This window comes from Puntigrus tetrazona, chromosome 2 (assembly GCF_018831695.1).
Source record: "Puntigrus tetrazona isolate hp1 chromosome 2, ASM1883169v1, whole genome shotgun sequence".
Taxonomy (NCBI): Eukaryota; Metazoa; Chordata; class Actinopteri; order Cypriniformes; family Cyprinidae; genus Puntigrus; species Puntigrus tetrazona.
Genome location: NC_056700.1, coordinates 21,013,246 through 21,037,218, shown reverse-complemented (window position 1 = coordinate 21,037,218; position 23,973 = coordinate 21,013,246). Strand labels below are relative to the sequence as shown.

The 23,973-nt window shown below is 37.9% G+C and overlaps 1 protein-coding gene across 8 annotated transcripts in view; it reads right to left on the bottom strand.

The window, feature by feature from the left end:
- The window catches only part of pard3ab (par-3 family cell polarity regulator alpha, b), a 68,875-nt gene that overhangs the window by 7,195 nt on the left and 37,707 nt on the right, over positions 1-23,973 (bottom strand). For 5 of the 8 annotated variants that reach the window (XM_043261627.1, XM_043261645.1, XM_043261655.1 and 2 more), the window contains 7 exons: positions 22,518-22,701; positions 22,142-22,284; positions 20,764-20,808; positions 19,203-19,433; positions 18,837-19,056; positions 16,627-16,734; positions 15,121-15,351 (listed from right to left, as the gene is read on the bottom strand). In XM_043261627.1, the coding sequence (XP_043117562.1) occupies positions 15,121-15,351; positions 16,627-16,734; positions 18,837-19,056; positions 19,203-19,433; positions 20,764-20,808; positions 22,142-22,284; positions 22,518-22,701 (1,162 nt within the window). The remainder of the gene's footprint in view (positions 1-15,120; positions 15,352-16,626; positions 16,735-18,836; positions 19,057-19,202; positions 19,434-20,763; positions 20,809-22,141; positions 22,285-22,517; positions 22,702-23,973) is intronic. The other 3 variants (XM_043261653.1, XM_043261658.1, XM_043261665.1) reach the window with 2 other exon arrangements.

Genomic DNA, 23,973 nt, shown 5'->3' with positions numbered 1-23,973 from the left:
CTGTAACACGTGCCTTTCTGTGAAATTTCTTAAAAGAACCGGCTTGTAAGAGTCATGAAATACGGTTGTTTTTGAGTCCAGCTATGCTTCACTCTATTTTGCAGCACCCAGTTCTTCGTATCCCATCACATTTCAGATTGCAAACTCACAACAGAAATATAATTTCTCACATTTCTCCATGGCGGTGCAGATTCAGCAACGGCTCAGCGGCGCCACTGACATACACACATAAAAATACATATAGGTCAAACATTCGTTCCGAAACCACAACAAAACTCTTTCTCCTGCCATTGAAACACTTAGACCCGATCTAAAACATACACTAATCAATACAAACTCATCAAAAACACACAAATACATCAACACCATGGAGCCATTTAATCCAATAAGAGAATCAATGAAGAACTGCTGTAATGTTTCCGGAAAGGCTAAAAGAATAACCTTGCAACATCTAAATGCATTACAATGCCCAGATGAACAAAGAAAGCCAGCGTGAGTGTGTGTGTGTGAGAGTGTGTGTGTGTGTGTGTGTGTGTGTGTACGTGCTGACACGGCAGTAACAGTACCTGTGCGAAATTACGTTTCCATTGTCAGCTGCATTGACTTAAACACATTTGTTCTGTTCTGACATTTTTCTCTCTCTTTTTATTTTTTTGGTAACCAGGGAGCACATACATATAGCATAAGCCAGACAGGATGTCCCTCTGACCCCATCATGAGATTACTTATTTCACTGCCAACAGCTGGAGCCATTCAAAACAGTGGCATAGCTCTCAGATCAGACCGAGAGACTCACCGGAATTACACACACACACACACACACATTCACTCGTGACACATAGAGAAGGTTATTTAGCATTGATGCTAGCAAAACTATACAATAATAAATGTGGTCTATTTCTAAACTTGAGGGCAAACAGCTTTCACAGTAGACCTATTGTGTGTGATATGAATGACTGCAGTGTATATTTGTGTGTACTTCTGAGGAAATTTTTAAAACTAATTCAAAATGTACAAAAATAAACCAAATTACAGCCAGAAGTCATGTAATATTATCCATCCATTCATCCTTTATTAAGATACATGAAGTTTTTTTTTAGGAGCTTTAATGATGAGTTCGATTAAAAGGCATTTAAGCTAATGAGGTAAAGGTGTATGAGATTCTAAAGTAGAACTAACATAACAAGGTCTTCTATGGAACACAAAAAATATATATTGTGGAGAACGCTGGAAATCAAACATTGGATCCACTGTACAGATAAAACAGAAGATTTTTTAAGACTAAGTCCAAGTTATACAGGTTCGGAATAAGCAAATGATAGAATTTTAATTTTGGACGGGGTAGCCCTTTAAAGAGCATCACTTTCCACCGTGTTCCACATTCTTCTGCCATTTTTATCCAACAGCTGTGAGCTCAAAGCACCAGAATCAGGTCAAAATAATCAATACACAACGAGCATGGATGAAAATGACAACATAGTAATAACTTGTCTCTTTTATTACTTTAAATGAACAGAAAAGAGAGTTGGGAGCGAGAAGTGATGAAACCAGATCTGTTTAAAAAGACTTTTCACAGGTAAACACGCATGCTTATGAAAAACACACACAGTTTAAGTGGGCACTTATTGTTAATTCGGCCCATTATTTTTCTCCAGCTCTCTACAAGGGCTGCCATTTTGTGGTCAAGAAAGTGCGTCACAATCAAAAGTGCACTTCACTGTAAATTCATCATTGATATGATTAAGGGGCCAACCCAGTGTAACACACCATCTGACATTCATCCTCTCACAGCCTCATCTACAATTCATCCTCTCACAGCCTCATCTAGAATTATTCCTTTAACAGCCTTGTCTGACATTAGTCCTCTTTCAGCCTCATTTGGCACTCATCCTCTCCTGGCCTCATCTGACATCCGTCCTCTCACAGCCTCATCTAGAATTCATCCTCTCACAGCCCCATCTACAATTCATCCTCTCACAGCCTCATCTACAATTATTCCTTTAACAGCCTTGTCTGACATTAGTCCTCTTTCAGCCTCATTTGGCACTCATCCTCTCCTGGCCTCATCTGACATCCGTCCTCTCATAGCCCCATCTACAATTCATCCTCTCACAGCCCCATCTACAATTACTCTTCTAACAGCCCTAATCAAACATTCATCCTCTCACAGCCTCATCTGACATTCATTCTCTCAGTCTTGTGTAGAATTCATCCTCTCACAGCCTCATCTGACATTCATTCTCTCAGTCTTGTGTAGAATTCATCCTCTCACAGCCTCATCTATAATTATTTCTCTAACAACCTCATTAGACATTTTCCTCTCACAGCCTCATCTGATGTTCACCCTCTAACAGCCTAATCTAGAATTATTCTTCCCATAGCCTTGTCTAGAATTCTTACTGTTATTTGACATTCACCCTCTCACAGCCTCATTAAAAATCCATCCTCTGATTGTCTCATCTAGACCTCTTCCTTTCACAGCCTCATTTAGCATTCATCCGCTCACAGACTCGCCTAGAATTCATCCTCATAACCTCATCTTCTCTCAAGAGTCTCATCCAGCATTCAGCCTCTCACAACCTCAGAGTTCTTTCTCTCGCAGCCTCATCTACCACTTACCATCTCAAAGCCTCTTCTAGCATTCACCCTCTCACGGTCTCATACTGCATTCATCCTTTCACAGCCTCATCAAGCACTCGCCCAGTGCACTGAGAAGTCTGATTATAATGACTGTTATGATCTGCAGGACTCATTACCGAAATGGCTCATCTAGAGGATGCAAAGTTTCTGCATACAGTCATGCAGCAAAGCTTTTAAAACCACTATTACACAAAAAGATGGATATAAGCAGATAAAACCTTTCTCTCCGACAGATCTCTTCATAAAAGGAATGAATGTTCCAGCCGAGCATATAATGCAGCATCTAATATCAATATGTAAACAGCTTCTAGCTTGTGAAAGGAGATTTGGAGACATATGGTCTCATCACAGCTCATAATTTGTTCTGAGAGCAGTGCGCATGTGATGTCAGGAATTGTGATAATGTCGGTTTTAATGTACTTTAAAAGACCTCCAGTCGCCATTAGAGCATATAAGAATCACTATCGCCGTGGTAACCATGCCTTCCTGCTGAAATGGATAGACCACATTATTTTGGGCATTTCATTGCTTGCTATAAGTGCACAAATGGAAAGGGTGTCAAAAATACTGCTGTGCACTCAACACCTTGCCAGGAAGATAAACATAAAAGCACAAAAACAAAGCATTCACTATAGACGGCCAATACATCTACAATCATATCAGTAATAATCAAAATCATAACTGTTTTTGTTTAAATTACTCTCATCAGTCTGATATTTGAGACTGAAACAGTACACTTTTTCTATTACCATAAACACGCCATAAATATATTTATCTGTAGTCAAATTCCGATCCCAGTCACTTTAAAATGTGGATACAGGCAACATCAGAAAGAATATTATAAAAATCCTACAAAGTTATTTGAATATAAACAAAAATAAATAATTCAGCACACGACTAAAATATAAAAACTATATCACTGACACATACACACAGACAATTACCCTGACATGAACGTTTATTCTTACACAAACATATATCAGTTATACTGTCCACCTCTAAACTCCTGTAAATCTTCTCTGCTATTCACAGCTGATGGGTCTCTCTCAATCGCAGAGTAAAACAAACAATATGTGCAGACATTATGGCATGGAAATGTTACCACTGATACACACTTAAACACAAACAGATATCTCACTGAAAGCTGTGCATGTGTGCATTTGAGCTCACTGGAAATTGAGAGCAGGCTTAAAGACCTGCCAGCTAACTGTTCTGCTGAGTGAGGTGACAAGAAGAAAAAAAATTAAAATAAAACAGGCGCCAAGACTGTGGCTAACAATTTTGCAGTGCAGACCTGTTTACACACACACACAAACACACACACACAGATTAGATACCTAGATACTTTCCCATCAAACTGAGACGCTGTTTTAACATTTATTGTTCAAGCGGCTTTTACGTTATTGATGTATCTTCTAATCCAATTAACGAAGACATAAGCACAAGGCACGTCTTTAGAAAACATTACAATACACACGTCACAGACTTTTTAGTAAGTTAATTTTCATACTTTTCCTCCTTACATTTAAACACTCTCTCACATGAAGTTATATTTCAGTACTGACAGCTTCAATTAACCATTGTTAAGTCATTAACTCTTGATAATGTTAGAGCTGTCAAGGCTTTAATTGTGGCTCTACGCTGTACAGCACTTTGAATCGCACCACTTTTTAATAAGGCGTTTAATTCAGCATTCGACTTTCAGAGAGTCGAGTTACTCCGCCTAAAGGGGATCGTTGTTCGTTGACACAGTAGGAAAACATCTTTAAAGGGGTTTGAAGGTTACAGCGAGTATCTGTTTAAATGATGGTGTTGTGTTTATGTCAGATGTGCTGCTAATTTGAAACATACGGGTGCATAAACTCTTCAGGCAGTGTGTGAGGAATGGCTCTAGTGGCCCATTGAGCCTTGAGTTTAAGTCACATCAAAGAATGACCTTCACATAAATACACAGTCTCACACACACAGATGGTCGAGGTCCAGAGGTGCAGTTTAGGATTGTGTGGGATGTGTCTTGTAAACGGCTCAAAAGGCCTCTGCGCACTCACACACAGAGAGTCAGAGAGACCTGTGTGTGTGGATAAACAGTTATGATTGATTTCAGCACCGTCGGAGGCAGAGGGGTTCAGCTCCCGTGAGACACTGCGCAGCAAAGTGGCAGACAGACTTCACCTTTGAAGATAGAAGGATGTTTACGTGCGTGTTTCTGATCTGTGAACACTTGCGGTAATCGCTCGCTTTATGTCCAATTAGCAAATAAATCAAAAACAGGTTCAGGATGAGTTTGCAAGTTTGCATCTTTGTGTGTTTTTTTTTTAAACCACAGACAGTAAAAATAAATTTAATATACATACTTTAGACGGATGAAAACAATCAAAGAAACACAACAAACACCAATACAGTCACCACAACAAATAGCGTACAAAGAAAAACTATTTTTATAGACCCACAAATGGCATTTTTTTCCATCCACACTTAAACCTTCTAACATTTAAATCGTTTTGAAGAAGTCACTTATATATACTCATTAGGGCTGCATTTTAAAATCATTTAAAAATAATAGGATTTCTTTTTTAAAAAAAAAAGCTTTTTATTTTATAAATTGTAATTTATTTTTGTGCATGCAAAGCTACATTTTCATAATTTGCATTCTAAATATTCACAAACACACAACCATAGTATGTTTAATAGTATGTATAAGTGTAATATTCTTTCACCTTTCCTAAAAAAAGCTGTACAATTTCAGGTAGCACAAAATTTGCAGCACAAATGTCAAGGACGCCTTAAAATGCAATATTTACTATGAGCAATAATGATGCAAGCAGAAGTAAATTGAGAAGGAGGTGGACTGATTAGAAAAAAATCCTGACTAGAAAATGTAATTACATTTGAAAGAATTCAATGATTATAACTGAAAGTTCCCTCCAGTGTGAATTACTCCCACATTAGTATATATACGTCCTCTGGGGGACAATATGAGCTTTAGGAGCAAGAGAGGTGACATTTCCGCAAATACGTCCATCAACGCTTCTTCCTGAAGTGTCTGAGAGAGAGCAGAGAAAATATAGCTGCCCTTCTCTCACCCCGACTGGACTAAAGTCAGCAGGAAACCCCCAGACCATGCAACTATCAAGTATACAATGCTCAATGGACACACACGCACCTGAATACACAAACAGATGGGATTTCTAAATTGCCTGAAATATCTGGGTTTTGGCTTTGTTTTCCTATTGCTCTCTAAAGGCCTTATACATTCTGTGTATTTGCATTGATTTAACCACTCTTTGTAGATCCCAAGAGTAAGAGCAAGAGCACAGCACAATTGGTTGATTTATGTACAATGCCTGCAAACTATACTCACTGCAATTTCAGGTATATCTGTACTGACCGAAATGTCAAAATTAAAAAAAAGAAGAAGTAAAATTACATAACATTTCCATACTTTTACCCCAATCGGTATCACAACAGCTTGTAATTGTGTTTGTGAGCTAGTAGTGTAAAATAACATTCACATTAACATTCATTTGGAAGAAGATGTGGAAGTTAAAATAACTAAATTAAGTACTTTAAATTAAGGGCTGCCTATATATTACATATTTTAAATACTTCTAAATTGAATTTCATGATTGTCAGTTTTTTTGTTTGTTTTTTTTTAAACATCAATATGGATAATATGGAAAGTCCTACATACAAATTGAAAGGGTACCATGGTAATATTATTGGATTTTACAATGCTATTTACAACTTACATGACAATTTGCATGAGTTTCTGATGTGCTTCAAGGAGCACCATATAATGCCATATCATCTAAAAATGCAAATATTCTGGTCCCCACTGGCATCATACAGTGGTTTACATGTGGTTGCCATGGCTACAGGAATAATGTGAGTGAAGGGTGTGTGGTTTCCATGGTTACAGTTAGGCATAGGTGGGGAGATTTGTGTGGTGTGGTTGCCAGGGTGCACTGTGGGTAAAGAGCTTTCATTAATGTGACCAAAAGATAAGGCTAATGGACTGGTGGTTTACGGGCAAGGAGTGCGTATTTGTGTGTGTGTGTGTACTGCTGCATACTGACTCCTAATAGTATTAATCCTGTGCATTTAAGGGAGTCAGTACTTATTGATTTCTCATTACTTTTGCTAACACAATCATGTGTGAGATGTGTGTGTGTCAGATCGATAGCAGTAGAGTGATTCCCCATTCCGATCATTAGATCTGCTTTGCCGATCAGTGTCTTAACATTGGAAGGGGCTTCATATACAGAAACATTTATGTCTCTACGATACCGATGTGTAAACTAAGCACGTCAACATGAGGCCAATTTAACAAGGCTCAACACTAAAGAAAGCGAGACAAACAAAGGGGCAAAGTCAATGCAGGAATATATATATATATATATATATATATATATATATATATATATATATATATATATATAAGTACTTTTGTTCTAAACATCCTTGATTTCTTTAGGCACTGGTTGACTTCAATAGAATTTTTGATGCAGGGTTGATTTCACTGATCCTATCCTATCTTTCTCCAATAAAACTTTCTAATAAAGAGATAAAAGTCAACAATCCTATTGCATTCTGGGACTGCCTTCTACTTTACCTGCATGCAACACTGCCTTAAATTTCTAAATCGTAGAAAGCCACATAATATCCAAGTAGGCAGCTTGCTAGGGTTTGGAACAGGGCTGATGTCTTCACAGAAGAGATTGAGTAGGTGTGAGTGTGTGTGAGAGAGTGAGATCTGTTGCTATGAATGCACTAATTGGCTCTCTGTGCTTCCTGTAACTCCAGCAGTCGGCCTGTTAGAAACACTTCGCACACTTCACCGTATACCTTTCCACATGTCAGTCAGGTCATGCGCTGCAAAGAGACCTACAGAAAAACACCCTGTTAACTGTCACACAGAGGCTGAGGAATCTCCAACCAAGTGGTTCTGACAAAATCAGCTCATATTTATATTCAAGTCATGATTATGAGTTACAGCGTTCGAATATAAACTCCTAATGACTCATTCATCTGAGTGACACGTTCTACAGCAGCCATTAACAACACAGACAGTGAGATAATATTTCTAAGCTAATGTCTTATAAACGCACAAGCACACGCAGAGCTCACAGCGTGACTGAGCGCGAGCGTCGACAACAGAACCAATTAAATCTGAACATGTAGTCGTGCGCGCAGGGGGACAGTTTTAATGTCACACTGGAGTCGCTTCTTCTCTCTGAAATATGAAGTCGCCTATCGCCAGTAAAACTGTCTGCAGCTGAACGTGGTTGAACGGAAACCTCTGACTGTTATACATAAAAGGTTACTGAACTGCATTTTGGATTGAAATAAGAAATCAGCTCAATTTTACCTACACACTGTTATCTGAGCCAGTCCATGTGATATCTGTGATCGTCAAAATGCACTTGATAGCTAGGGTGAGATGCCTGCACTGCGACAAAGTCAGTTAAAAAAAAAAAATAAAAAAATCCAAGGTGGTAGACAAAGTGAAAAAAACCCCTACAATTTTTAAATATACTAATTTATTTAACACCGAAAGAAGTGACAAAAAGCAAAATTCAATGAGATAAGACTATTTAGGCATCATACTTTTATATGCTTATTTGGTTAAAGTTTTTAGCTTAGCAACATGCGAACACAAAACTCAATTGTGAGCCACACGGGGAGTGCTATTTCTAGGATTTGTAATGCAACTTTCAGTATCTGAAACGTACGAGGTGCTATTTATCAACTATAACCAAACTATGACAAGGCTTTCATTAAAGCTGCAGTCTGTGTACAAAATGTATATAAGCGTACACCATGAATCCATTTTCCAAATGTGTTTTTGGCTACGGTACACATATAATACGTTTTTATATTCTGGCTATTTTAGACTGAGTTCGAGTAGGTACCGCTGCGGAGTTGTCCAGTACCTGCGTGATTCTTCTTAGACATAAGTAGCTCCGGCTCCAACCTTCTTCTGGAAGATGCACACAGTTCTGCCGCTAGTGCGCCAAACGTTACGAACTGTAGATTTAAAGTAGAGTGGTTCACCCCAAAATTAAAATGACTCAATATTTTATTAACCCCCGAGCTATCCTAAGTGTAAGAAGCCATTTGACTGACAGGTAAAGCAATCGATCTCATTTCGTTTTGTGGAGCGTCATTAGGTGTGTGGAAATGTCACGAAGATAACAGCCCGGTGTGTGAAACTCTTAGACGTATTTTAAAGAATCTATGTCACGAAATGTAAAGATTTCACACACTTTTGAAAATAAGTGTCTGTCGGCACAGACGGAACATTAAAAAACACGACACGCGTCTCCCCGAAATCCAGCATAATTAAACCAATCTAGTGAAGACTTCTAAAGACCTGAAATGTATCCAGACAAGTGTGCCATGTACATCAGACGTTAACCTTTTAATTTTCTGTGGGCTTGACATCGGAGAATATTTGGCTAGTTTCAACTCAAACTAAAATATCAATATATTTTTTTTTTATCTAAATAAAAACATTTGTCACAACATTAATCAATACTATTATAGCACAAAAATAACGCAGCTTCTTTGATAGGCAACTCACTAGGTTTTAGTTGCTACAAATTCTCCTACAGTTCAAACCTGATGTGTTGCGTGAAAGATGCAACGTCTACTCTTGAACTACGTTGAACCTGACACCCTAGAATAAGAAACAGAAAAACAAACCACACACAAACTTGATTCTCAATTGCAGAATGCTAAATACAGAGAAAGCGGCCTACATATATGAAAACTATATCCTGAAAGAAACAGAGGGAAAAAGACAGGGAGAGGAGAGGCGCGTTCCCGACAGAAGAACAATGTTCTGTCAGAAAAGTAGGTCATCTTGTTGAGGGGTCAGAGAAAGGGCATCCACTCAATTCAGCGGAACTCTTCAACTCACACACACACACACACACACACACACGGATAATGAACCATCATTTCACATGCAGCAAATACACAGGTGAATTCACTCACAGATAAACAGTGGCTAGCTTTGTATCTAGAGTGTTGCACACTATAAAGAAAAACCTCCAAACATTGTAAGAGCGCTGGCACAGTGACACAGGTTTGAGTCCAATCTACTACCAATCCTATTAACCTTTCTCCGATAATCATTCTCTGGAGGTTTTTTATTAAAGGGTTCAAGTCAACAAACCCATCCCCTATTCCGGAAACTCTTAGGCCATGTTTACACCTGGTATTAATGCCACGATATTAATAAAACAAAACAATTTAGAGATAATAACCAGGAAGCAAAAAATAGCATGTCGCTACCAGGTGTAAACAGGGCCAAATATCTCCTTTAACAATTGCTTTCTAATAAAAGCTACAGAGACAGTCCCAGAAGCAATTAGGGGCACAGCGGTGATCGAGGAGGTCTGGGATCTCAGGAAACATCGGTTTTTGGGTCACCCTGACTCGGTTCGGAACTTTCGACCTCCATTTGACGTCACGTCTCCAGCGAGTAAAAGTTAAGCATTCGAAGCCGCAAAGATCTGAAACCATATGCCACAATACACAAAATACACAATCTGATGTCTCAGTGGAATATTTAGCTTTTAACAGATGGTTATTATCCGCTAATGTCTGTTTATCACTATACTCGGTTTGTCGTCTGCTTGTGTGGCCTCATAATTAATAATCAGACATTGTGACAGATTAAATCCATTAAAGAATATTGCAAATACTGGATTTAGTTACATTATGGGAGGCCTGTTTGAGTTCACAGAGCGAAGAAGAAAGATTTCTTCTGTTTTTGTCAATTGTCAATGCTAATCTACACATTATTTTCATTAATAACAGACACACAAGCACACAGGCAGAGTTTTGCATGAGAGATTATTCTTTCCATTGTGTTCCACAGAAGAATACGAGAAATAAATGATGACAGAATATTAATTTTTAGCTGAAGTCTTCCTTTAAATGAGCGTTCACTGGCTTGCCGGAACAAGAAAGCAAGCGAGGGAGAGAGAATTACTGAGAAAACATATCCTAGTAATTGTCTCAGAGATAAATCAGCGCGAAAAGGGTAATGTAGCTCTAGATTGCGTTGAATGTCTTTTGATCCATTCATCATTAGAGCATCTAACTTGGCCCGAATGAGAGATGGTTCAACCACCAGCGCTGTGGGGATTCATTAACATCACCCCACTGCTGTTCATTTATAAACATTAGACCACAATCAGACACAAACTCTCAATGGCTGAAACCACAGACCACCAGCTACTACAAACACGCTGACCTCTCAGCAGACCTTTCCAAAACAAACCATGTGTGCAGTGTGTGGATGAGCCGCAGGGTCTGGAATATTGCTGTGTTATGATAATGGATAAAAAAACTTCTAATATAAGCCCCAAAGTCGTATATAGAAGATTTTTTATTTGCACCTTTGACCTTTTAAGATTATGATATACCGTAACATTTACAATACAAGCTCCACTTAGGCATGTTTCAGTCCATTTTTGCCTCAGAAACACACTGAAAACGCATGATAAAACAATCTAGCTAATTCATCTTTTACTACATAGATTTAATGAAGCACTCTACAGCCAATCCTCATGTTGTGTTCATGTTTTTTCCCCCGAAGGTGTAATATAATATAGATAATATAAAACTTAAACAGGTTGTATACTTAGCTTTTGATAGTTTCTGCACCTGGTATTGAGATTTGTTTATACAACAGCGGTGTTTATGGACCAAAACCTTTCTTTCTATACTATATAATTACCAAATAACGTTACTTAATCATTATCAGCTTGTTTTCTTTCAATTAACCATTTGCAGAAAGTTTGATTGATAGTCGATCTGACCAATCACAATGCCTTTTCTGTCTGACAAACCAATCAGAACAGTAGATTGACACTGGTGGACTTGAAAAATGGTGAAACAAGATTCCTTCTAATGTTTATTTTGCTCTATAACTAGAAAAGAGCAAGAAATGATCGGTTCACATTCTCCTACTGAGGAGCTACAATCTGTCATGACACATTAAGGAGCCACGAAACTATTTATTGCTTGCATTTCTTAAAAAAGACCAAATCTGAAAGCTGAGACTTTGTTTAACACAAAGTAATCTGCTCTCACTTGTTTTCTCTTTGCTCAATGTGTTTTTTACAATGTGATGTGTGGCATGAGAGGCACGGTTTGTCGGACGTAGCAACAGTAATGAAGGGGGCAGGACTCTGCAAAGGGTAAGTTAGCACAGGTTTTGTATTTCTTTTTGGACCTGATCGATCGTAGGCCTTAAATGTTCTAAGATTAAGACGAACGTTTCCAAAATGACCCACAAATAATGCTTAAAAACTCAATAACATGAGCATATAACCACCCAATTTTACATAACATCTATTAATATTCACAAACTTTGCTTAGCTTAATTATAGGAATATTTTTACTCAGAAATGAAATTCTGTCATCGTTTATTCTGTCTCATTTCGAATCCAACGTTGTTTGGTTTACAACGTTTTGCAAAACACCATCTTTTATGTTTCGCAGAGGAAGAAACTCAAATTTGGAGAGACATGAGAGTGAGTTAATGATGACAAAATGTTCATTTTTTTTTCTGGACTACACTGAACTGGGCCAGCACATGGAGGGCAGCCAATCAAAAGTCAAACAAAAGCAAAAAGGCTTACAGGTCTTTTTGCTCAAAGGGGAAAGTTCAGAGGGGAAACGATGATGATGCAGTTAAACTTCATTGGAAAAAAAACATAACGTTATCACTCCACATGATATAAAACTAAATGCGCATCAAAAGTGTAAAATATGTTGTTTGTAACTGAAATCTATTTTCCAAACCACAGTAGTGGCTTTTTTTTTTTTTTTTACAGTGGCACATCTAAATTCTGCTTCCACTCATTGCTCTTCTCTTTACTCATTTATTTCTTTTAATTAGCAGTGGTGTCACACTCTCTTTATCCATCTGTAAGCTGCGAGTTTGTTTCTGACGCTTTGGTTTTTCTTAATCCCTGCTTTTTTTTCCATGCAGCGTGCCAGGGAATGCTGATAATGAGCTTAAACTTGTGTGTGTATGCATGTGTGTGTGAGTTCTCAGCATGAATGCTGTGGGATTAGTCAGATGTTTACCCTCTGTGTGCGTTTGGCTGCTTTAATTGGCCTCTGCAACGTTCATTCTTTAAAATTCCCTACAGGGCTCATAGTCAACTCAGCAAGAGTGCACGCACACACACACACACACACACACACACACACATCTAAAGTTCGTCAGGAGGAATGTTGATTACACAGGGGCTCCTTCGCTGCAGTGGGAGACCAGATATACGGACAGTGGCCGCATGGTCATCAGCTCACCTCACACGTAAACAAGAAGGGCTTAGATATCTTTGCTCATAACGGCAGAGAAAAAAAATAATAATGCAGAAACGGGTTGAGTATGTGCGCACGTTGTCGCTCTCACTCAAATCTAAGAAGTCAATTTAATAAAACCTGAGAGAATCAAATCCCAGCTCAGAGAGGAGGGGTTATGAGTGGAAATGAATAAGAGAGATTGAGTTTAATTCATTTAAACCCTCCGTCTCGCTCCTCTCTCTCTCTCTCTCTCTCTCTCTCTCAGACACACACAAACACACACCTCTTTTTTCTCTGATCTATTACATTTCTCTGATCCTTCCATTAACAATGAAATCCTCTGAGCAACTCAAGAAAAAAAAAAACATATCAACAGATCACAAGAACACAGATTAAACAGATTACAAACTCAAAGATCACAAACACACATGTTCTAACAAAGCCACATCAAACCTGGTGGGTGGACAGAGACCCCAAGAGTGATTTATAATTGAACTGGCAACCTCAGACATCAGCTACATGAACAGCTTCATTAACTGTTGTTAGATTTAATTGCATTGTCTTTTATTTAATTAATGCTTTTTTGAAACCACTGTCTGTGTATTTTGATCGTTTTGAAACACACACACACACACATACGCACACATAATTATATATACACATATACAAAGAGAGAAAACTACACTGTGCACAAACATCTCTCCCAGGACTCCTTACTTCGCATCTTAGTATGATCATTACACCTCAGCTGGACTTGAACTGGGTTTGTGTGTGTGTGTATAAGCCTTTTATCAGGTTTCAAAAAGAAGTTCTGCTGACTGAACAGATATATTTCTCATTTACTTAAACGTTCTGCACTGAGGGACTTAAACCATACTCTAGCTGACAGCCAGAATGCTACAACACTCTGATTTCTAGGTCAGATACTGTGTGTGTTTGTGTGAGCGTATAAGTGTGTGCCGGGCTAAAGCTGTGACATTGTAAAAGTGATTCTATTATTGTTAGATTTTCACTATAACCTCTTTCACAACTGATACTGGCACAAGCCGAGGATTGCTCGTGTTCTGGACCCAACTGTGCATTTCAAGTCTTTACACAATGTAAGAAAATGAACTTTGATCCACTTTAGTTTAGGGCCAATTGACAATGTGAAAAAAGCCCTATTGAAAGGACAGTGGTAGTTAAAAAAAATGTATAAAATGTTTTAAATAAAATCTAAAAATGCTTAAAGTTGTGTGCATTATGCTGATACAAAATAAAAAATATCTAAATGAGAAACAAGAAATGTTATGCTATGTTCAGCAACCGAACTTAATTAAGCCACACTTAATTGTGAGAATATTCTCTCCAATTATGATGATTGATTGAAATTATTAAAAGATTAATATTAAAGGAAATGGTGAAGCAGACACTGTTACAGCTGAAAAGGATTTGCTCCTTAAAACTACAGAGATTGTTATTTTCCTGCTATTTTATAGATTATAAAGAATGACTTCCTGTTGATGTCAATATCATCATCATCATGCCATAAAATGACAGCTTTAATCAGTCTGTAAAAACGTCATCAGGCGTTTGGAAAGGGGCTTTTTTCCCGAGGTCCACAGCTGTTTTAGCTACATGGTCTCAACTAATTTGATCTGACAGCTTGCAATAAAGCTGATTGGTTGAAACTGAAAACAGGAAGCTAAAAGATCACTATGTTACACTATACGTTCGAATAACGCATCACACACACAATCCTACACAAAGTTTCTTTCTGAAGCCCATAAAAACACACCCACCCACACATTGTGCCCCCTGAAGGATCCACTTCCCATGCAGACTTGTGAGGATAATTCCCACAGTTCCATTCTCCGCATCTCACTGGAATGACACCCATTTCCTGTTCCCTCAGGGCTTTTTACAGGAAGTGGCCTTCCTGTCGCGCTCTGCCTGTATTTGTTTTAGTCTCAAGAAAACATGCAACTCTGACACAACCCAAACAAACTTCTTACAAATCAGGTTTTATAAACGCCCTCGAGAATGCTTTCAACACTATACTCAAGCGGAGCGTTTAGAACGGTATCTTAACTTCAGGTTAACTCATTGATAGCTCGGGAAGTGGAAAGAGTAGGTTTTTTTAAAAATGACAGTTGTTGAAGCAAATACCTGTCTGTTGTGGAGGGGAGTCCATTGCGGGCGTTCTGTTTGTGTGTGTACGGTGAGTCCGGAGGCGTGTGGATCCGATGGTACCCGCCGTGTTCCAGTGAGCCGATGCCAGCATATGGGGGCTCTTCAGGAGGAAGTGAGGTCAGGGTCGAGCGGCTGAAGTCTTGGATCTCCGCATAGTCTCGCTCTCTGGCCTGACGCTGACGAATCTCTCGCGTTTTAGCTTGGATCCTTATGCACAGATAAAAAAGAATGAAAACAATGAAAAACTGCTGAAAAGCAAGTAATATTGGACAGACCAGAAAGAACAAAACTCTTAAAGAAAAAAGAAGAAAACATTATTTATGTTTGTTTAGTTTAATTCGGTACTAACCTAACCACCTGGTTGTTAATAATGTTATTGCTTTTAATATTAAATTAATTAATTTAATTACTAATTAACTTTTTTCTTTATCCTCTTTACAATAATATATACAAAATAAATATACTTATATTAATATATACAGATAATATTACATTGTTTTATTATCATTTGTAATATCTTACTTATTTTGTCACTTTTTGTTGTATACTAATGCTTATTGAACACTGCATGCAAATATATATACAATGTAAATAATGCAAAACATTAATATATAAGCATGCAAATGTATGTGTGCATTTTTTTTCCCAAGATACAACCATTTGAAAATCTGGAATTCAAATCTGGAAAAAAAACCAGAGAAAATCTCCTTTAACGTTGCAATTAAATCTAAATTAGGTTCTTAGCGATGCATATTACTAATAAAAAATATGGTTTTGGTATATTTACAGTAGAAAATGTACAAAATATCCCAATGATTTGTAGCATTAAAAATGACATGCGTGTATATACAACAGAAACAAAGAATGATGCTTAGACCCCATTGGCTTTCATTGTACAGACAAAAAAAAATGTTTGTGTCATGAAAGTTAGTAAACAATGACATTTTTTTTTACTTTCCCTTTAAACCTAAAATAAGTAGTTTCTTCATAAAGGTCCTAAAAACATACTGAAGCACCTTTGTAACTCCCATCAAAAGCAAGATGATAAATGAGCATGTACGAGAGAGAGAGATTAAGAAAAAGATTGAAAGAGCTGAGATTTCTCAGCAGGGTCTCACAGGACAGAAGGGAAAACGGGAGGGGGTTCACATGGCATTATTAATAAAACAACATGAACATACACACACCTGCAGGTGAGCATTCACATGATGAACTTAAAATGACTAAAACACATTAGGCATAGCTAAGGCATTATTATGCAAAATGTAAAAGCATCATAATGCTTTAACAAAACACAATGATGACACAAACAACAGGACTGAAACAATCACTGAGGAAGAAGGTTAGAGGAAGTGGGTACGGCTGGCAGGTAACCTGTCAGGAAATGCCTTTGATTAGAGGCTGATGATAGTTAAGATTAGTGTGTGTGTGTGTGTGTGTGTGTGTGTGAGTGTGTGTGTGTGCCCGTGTGTGCGTGCATACCTCTCTTGTTCTTGTCTCATTCTGCGCGTCTCTTCCTCTGATGCATGAGTTTCCTCTGCCTTCCACTTTGGACCATCCAGACGCTCATCCTTACGGTACTTCCCGAACCTTTAAAACACAGAAACGCATTTCAGCATTCTTTTCGATTAACTGCCCAATTTATTTTAATTTGATAATTATAATGTTTTGGAAGTTGCATTTAAAAGCTTGTCGTTTCAAAATTCAAGTCACGTGTGTCTTCAATTGTAATGGACATTACGCTTCTCGAGAAAAAAAAAGCTCTTAAACCTGTCTGCTCCAATTAAACCACTGTTCAAGCTCTTAATCCATCTATTCTAATTCATTTAACAAACTAATCGCTGTTTTGCAACTCCGCAAGGCAGAGAGCGCAAAAAGTCTTCCCCTCTCTTCAAATCTTTGTTTTATCAAGCATATCAATTCATTAATATTCCGCTGACGTGCTAGGACTGAAGTGTGTGTGAGGAGGCTGAAAGCAGTTTCAATACATTTGTATGCCTATGACTTCTGATATTCGGCGGAGCTCATTAATATGTAGAGCGCTCATTAATATGTAGCAGGTATCTTTGGCTCAGTGAGGCAGATGACAGCCATTAAAACACTCCACTGCCCCAGAAGCCGTCTAAAATATTCGACGTTTTCAAAAATGATTTATCTATTGCTGACAGATTCAAAAAGCTTCAAATGAGCTGGATTCTAGCTTTCTCTCCCCTCCAGTCTTCTGTTATCTCTACACTAAACTTTGTGGAAACTCAAACTTTTCCTTTGTGTCTTGGATGTGATTGTCCATTCTGCCTAGAGCTCAGGAACATACTGTCACTCCACAGAGCACACAAACGCACAGTATATCAATATTTATGATTAGATTTCAATCCTATTATTTTTTTATATTAGTACAGGAAGTCCGAATACTAGTGAGATACACTGCTACTGTCTGTATACAGCACCTGTACACTATTTCAAAAGTTTGTAATCTGTAATTTTTTGTGTAATGTGTAATCTAATGTGTGCACTGTGTTTATTTATTATGTATACATAAATACACCAACATGCCTGTATATATTTTGAAAACATTAACATGTATTTATATGCACCATTTATATTATTTACGAATATGTCAAATATAAACATAACCTATTTTTCTTAAATATAAACACATGCACTTGTGGATATGTATTCATGCACACACAGAAATATGCACAAAATATACATATATCACGCAAACAAAAACTGATTAATTGCAATTAATCATTTGACAGCACTAATTGTATTCCATTAAATGCATTTAATTGATCAAAAGTGATATTTTAAAATATAAGTGTACAACTACTGTTTTAAACATTTATAATAAAGTTTCATCACATCAAAAACAACGCATTAAAATGATTTCTTAAGGATCATGTGACACTGATGACGAGAAATTACGTGTCACAGGAATAAATTACATTTGAAAATATATTTACTTTTTTTTACTGTTTGCAATATTTCACAATATTACTATTTTTACTGTATGTTTGATGATCAAATAAATGGAGCCTTCGTGAGGATAAGAGACGTCTTTAAAATACTTGGAAAATATTACTGGCGCCAACATAATTGGTAAAAAGCTTAATTAAACTTTAATCATGTTGGGTCTAGTTATTATATGATGTAAACACTTTTCAGTATTTAATAGGTTTAATCAATTTTTTTTATGAATTTCATACATTTTGGGACTATAACCATCAAGGACAAAGCCTTCTAAAATTATGAGGCAGCATGAAGCTTGCTAAGGCAACATCAGCTCATATATAGAACTGAAAATAATGAAGAAGCTCTATGACGTGCTATTTTAAACACCCTAGTAACCACTTAACAACAAACCAGAAACCTCCCAGACCACCTTTTCAACAGCGCTGAACCCTGCCACAGTAGTAATGTGCTGGTAAGGTTTGCCTGTCCAAATACCCTTCATTTTCTTCACTCACATCTTTCACCAATTTTGTTGCTCTGTCTATTGTTGGAGTCTTTGAGAGGGAAACGCCTATGATGCGTCGGTGGGCAGCTCACGAGGCTTTTTATTCTATTGTTGGGTTTTGAGGTAATTAAGGACATGAAGAAAAAGTGCTCTGGGCTCATCTGCGCTCTTATCATCATTATTCTTAGTCTCTTTTATCTGACACAAAAAGCTGTTCAGATCTGCTTTTAATTACCTGAACATATCTCCAAGACCCTTGAGCATTCCTTTCTTTGTTTTACCCTTCTCTTTCTCTGGCTTCTTTTTGTCCTTCCCCCCTTTTTCTTTCTTCTTGTCGTTTTGAGGTTGGTTGCCATTGATCAGCTGTTGCTCGGTGACGGGAAGCGGAGTGAGATCAGCTACCGTGGAAACCGAATCCCTCCCCGATCGAGAGCTTCCTTCCGTGTCCTCCTCCACTACAGAAAAATAAAGAACGGGAAAGCTGTTATTATCAGGCATAATCAACTAAATTTAAACCAGTTAATCAAATTAACGGTCGTTATTTCCACAATTGGCAAACTTTAGTGCGTTCACTGGTTAAACCATTAAGAAGCAGCCGTACATGTGTCCATGCACTCCTCTTCATCCTCATTGGCTGTTGGCCTGTCGTACGATTTGTCAATCGCGGCACGGAAGCTCTCGTTGCAGCCCCGGCCCCGTATGATGCGTGGCCGCGGCCGGTGAAAAGGCATGTCGCCGTTGAGCGTCACCTCGGCAACAGCGGTCTGTAAACTTTCCAGAGAGCTGGACTTCTTTAGGCCGAGAGACGGGCCAACATCATGTGAGGAAGAGCCTGAGGAAGAGTTCACACAATCAACTAGTCATGCACACAAATCTCAAACGTACCCCTGATAAAAGCAGCTGCATTTATTTGAACGTTGTGTGTGTGTGTGTATGTGTGTGTGTGTGTATGTGCACGCATGAGCTGCTATCGTATGTAGTCAGCCTTGAAGACGTGAAGATGTTTCTGTATTAAGTGATGAAGATAAATGAATGTAAGTGGAGACCAGGAAAGATTGTGTGAATTTATCTTCATCACACAGCTCTGCCTTATTGAAGCGTGTCAGACCTCCACCGCTATTTTTAAATATAATACAGTATAAATACAGTAAGTTTCAATATTACAATAAAATTTATAGGATTTTATAAGATATTCAGAACAAAATGCTTTACAACATCACTACATCTGTTGTACCTAAATGGCAATAATAACATAAAATATATCAAAAAATGAAAATAAAATATGTATGTATGTATATAAAATATAAGGGGCCACTCCTCTCTAACTCCTAAACGAATCTCTCAACACTTCATTTTTCCAAACCTTTCCTTTGTGTAACTAATCATTTGTGTACAGTATTACAGGGCAAACAGCTATTTTACCACTCTAAAAACAGCACCTAGTTAATGAATTTGCATTTTCATTCAGAACACGAAAAGACCAATAAGTGGCCTGACAATATGCTAATATTTCATGTTGACCTCAACATGAAACGGCTTGGGATTCGTTTTAAAAACGGCTCATTTTAAATTATTCATAGTCAACTCTTTTCTTTTGAGAGACAATAACTTTATACATGGTGCACTTTTGGATTTAAAACTTTGCAGGATGTTTTCATTCACTTAGAGCTGTGTTACACATCATGGATGGTCATTTTTTAAAAGGCAATTAAAAGGGCCACTTTAAGCAGCACAACTGTTTTCCATATTGATAATAAGAAGAAATTAACTGACAAAGACAAAATTCTTAAGCACCACCGTAATGTTTTTAAGCATATTACAATAATTTTATGAAGGATCATGTGACACTAAAGACTGTAGTAATGACTGCTAAAAATTCATGACTGCTAAAAAATTATTGAAATTGTAATAACGTTTTTCGATATTCCCATTTTACTGTATCTTTAATCGACTAAATGCTGGCTCTGTGCCTTTTATTGAAATTACTGATGTTTTTAAGCGGTTCTGTTTATGCGAGTAAAGATAAAGGGACTAGGAAAGTAATTAGTGATATACAGCAGGAAAAAATTATATCAGCACTAAAGAGCAACAGGCGAGGAGGATTTAATAATCCTTCAGTGTAGAATAGAAGTGAGTGTGTGTGCAGGAATGGTCATGCTTACCTGGGAGGTTTTCTGTGTAGTGTGTGAGGTTAATCTCATCAGCCACTGTGTGAGGGGCACACACACATACATATACATTGACAGGATGGTTAGTTTGACCATTCAACATGCACCAAGCAACCAGGCAAGTATCAACAAATCAGACGACAGAAACAACCAGTCTTTAACAAAAAGGTGTGTTTCCACAGTGATTCTGCTGAAGTTCACTTTTATCCACTTTAGACTGCTAGTGCCCAAACTGACCTCAATCCACACGTTTACTTACAAAGAAACTATGGGAATAATGTGATTCACTCTTCATCCCTTGTAACTAGCTGATCTTAAAATCAAGAAATCATTAACATCAGCAATTACGCAAAATAAAATGTGAACGACTCTTGGGTTTGGCTCTGGGGCCAGTGGAAACACTGTGTGAAACACAGATGTGCCAAAGGTTCTGCACGGTGCCTTGTCTGTATACTGGCACCGGCTCCATTTGAATGGTAAAGCGGTAAGTGAGGAACATCCAGCAGAATTGGTTGAGTGGAAAAAGTGTTCAGATTAGAAAGCACATGCACAAGGGAGACCAGTGCAGACTTAGTGACGGTGGAGTGGTGAATGGTGATGCCCAGAATAAGAGGCATTCTGAGAAGTGCTCTTATAAAGAGAGGAAAGTAACTTGAGCAATGGATTAGATTTCGGGGTGGGAATTTATTTACTGGGACCGACCTTTAGAGCAACTAGGCCCAAGCACTGCGTTTAGAACAGATCTTTATAGAGTATTTAGGTCCAGTTACTGTGTTGGAGGCAGAGCTTTGGAGTATTTATGTCCAAGCACTGCATTTGGGAGAGACCTTTAGAGTATCTAAATCTAAATAATGTGCTTTGAGTAGATCTTGAGAGTAATTAAGTCTAATTACGTGTTTTCAAGGCTGACCTATTCCAAGTACTGTTTCTGAGAGAATATTAGTCCAAGAACTGGGTTTGGGACAGACGTTTGGCATATCCAAAGTGCTTTGAGTTGATCTTTAGAGTAATTAGGTCTGATTACTGATTTTGAGATTGACCTTTAGAGTATTTTGGTCCAAGCTCAGTGTTTGGGACTGATTTTTACAGTATCTCAGTGTATTATAGATCTAGCCACGGTGACTGGGTCTGACATTTAAAGTATCTAGGTACAATCATTGTTTTTAAGTCTGACCTTTAGAGTATGTAGGTCTAACTAGTGTGTTTACAATGTGACTAAAGGTCATTTTTAGACTGACCTTTAGAGTATCTAGGTCTAACTACTGTGTTTTGGGTCTATGTTTAAAGTATTTAAGAACAAGCTTTGTGTTTCGAGCTGATATTTATAGTATATAGGACCAAGCATTGCATTTAGGATTAATCTTTAGAGTACCTAGGTCCATGCTCTTGGACTTGCGGGTCTTGATAATGTCGAGCTGGCTTGCGTCTCCATACTGCTTGGTGCGTTTCTCAGACATGCTTTGCCTGCCAAAGCCTTCCCTCTGAAACACCCCCTCGTCATTAGCATTGGAAGTGCTAGGAGAAGGAGAGAAAAAGAGAGAGAGATTAAAATACAGCACAGTGTCCAGCCCTTGGCCCCGCTCTAATAACCGAGGCTTCTTTGACAAACAAAGGAAAGGCCATGGACTCAATTACAACAGGAAGATCGTCAGAAGAATCTGAGAGTTGATGCTAGAAATAGTAGCAAAGACAATAGATACTTCAATAAATAAATGACAAATCTTTCTAAACTGTCCACTTTTATTTACCTGTCGGGAAGCTCTTGGTCCCAGGGTGGCGGCGGAGGCGTCTCCACAGCGAAGCCCATGTCATCATGAGAACTGGATGACGATTGGTCAGACAGCTGGGTGGGAAGAACATGTGGCCTGTCGTCTTCAATTATGACCATGTCATCCTGAGGCATGTTCACCGTCGGAGAGAGCTGATAATGATCTACAGCGAGATAAGAGCAGGAAGGGGTGTAGGGACAATCAAATTATGTTATTATTACACAGTAATCAAGTAATACAGCTAATCCCGATCATGGTGGGGGTTTCACCGTGCGCAGATGGTAAAAATAAAGATGACAAAGTCTTATTTATAATTCATGCAAAAATAAATCACCTCATTTTGAGCAAAGCAGGTCAAAGTCACAGAGAATCACGAGCAAAAGTGAATCATTTGTGTCGTACTCTGCACGTCAAGAGATTTACAAATTAAAGACATGGTGTAGTCCACTTCCTTGGATATGCTTGCTTGCTCTTACATGCAGCCTGGAAGCAATTTGCATGGCTGATTTTCTATATCATCTCGTGCACAAAAAAATGGCCCATTTTCCAGTAAATACTGAGAAAGTATGCATTTTAGAGAGATAGTGCTGATAGCTTGTTTGTGTTTACAGTCTGCTCAGAAATTTCCCACCCTAGTCTAAAATAAAGCCCACGAGAAACACTTTCTTTTTTCCAGTACATACTTCAATAAGTGAAACCGCGTGGGATGTAAACGATCACAAAATGCACAAAGTGCTTTTTTTTTTTAAAGAAATACTGGAACCAAATGATTCTCTTCACACTCTTTAGCTAGTTAATGGTTCTTGAGTATCTTTTGCCGTCGAACACTGCACTTTTATTTTCCCCAATAGATATTTTAAAAAAGGTTTCATTAAAGCATAATAAGCCATGACTCAAACCATAACATTATAAACTTGTATTTAAAGGAAAAAAAGGCAGATACAAGAGTGTTTATTTTCCGGCTTTTACAGGGGAAAGAACTGTAAACCCGTAAGGAATTAAAAACTACATTTTCAAGAAATGATTTTACAGAATCGTTTTTCCATTATGAATTCCATTGTTTGCTTAAAAAATAAGTTGAAATAATGTGGGCTGATAGCCAATGATTAACAACCTTGCAGTTCACAGTAACTCTGCCTTTTTAGACATAAATTAATGGGATTTTTTTTACTTCCAGAAGGCACCTAATGCATTTTAGTTATCTTCACAACACAAATAGCTAATATGCAAATTAATTCAAAAACCAATTCAAGCTTCCACAGCATTTGAAGATGAGACATTAACCTGCTGTACGTTCCTAGAGAACCTCACTCAAGCAAATCTGAATCCAATCAGCACGCAAACAACATTACCCCATTACAAACACATTTGCTGAAGAAGGTTTGAAAGCAGGTCTTTAAACGGATGGACAGAGTCACGTTCTGATCAGGGCTGC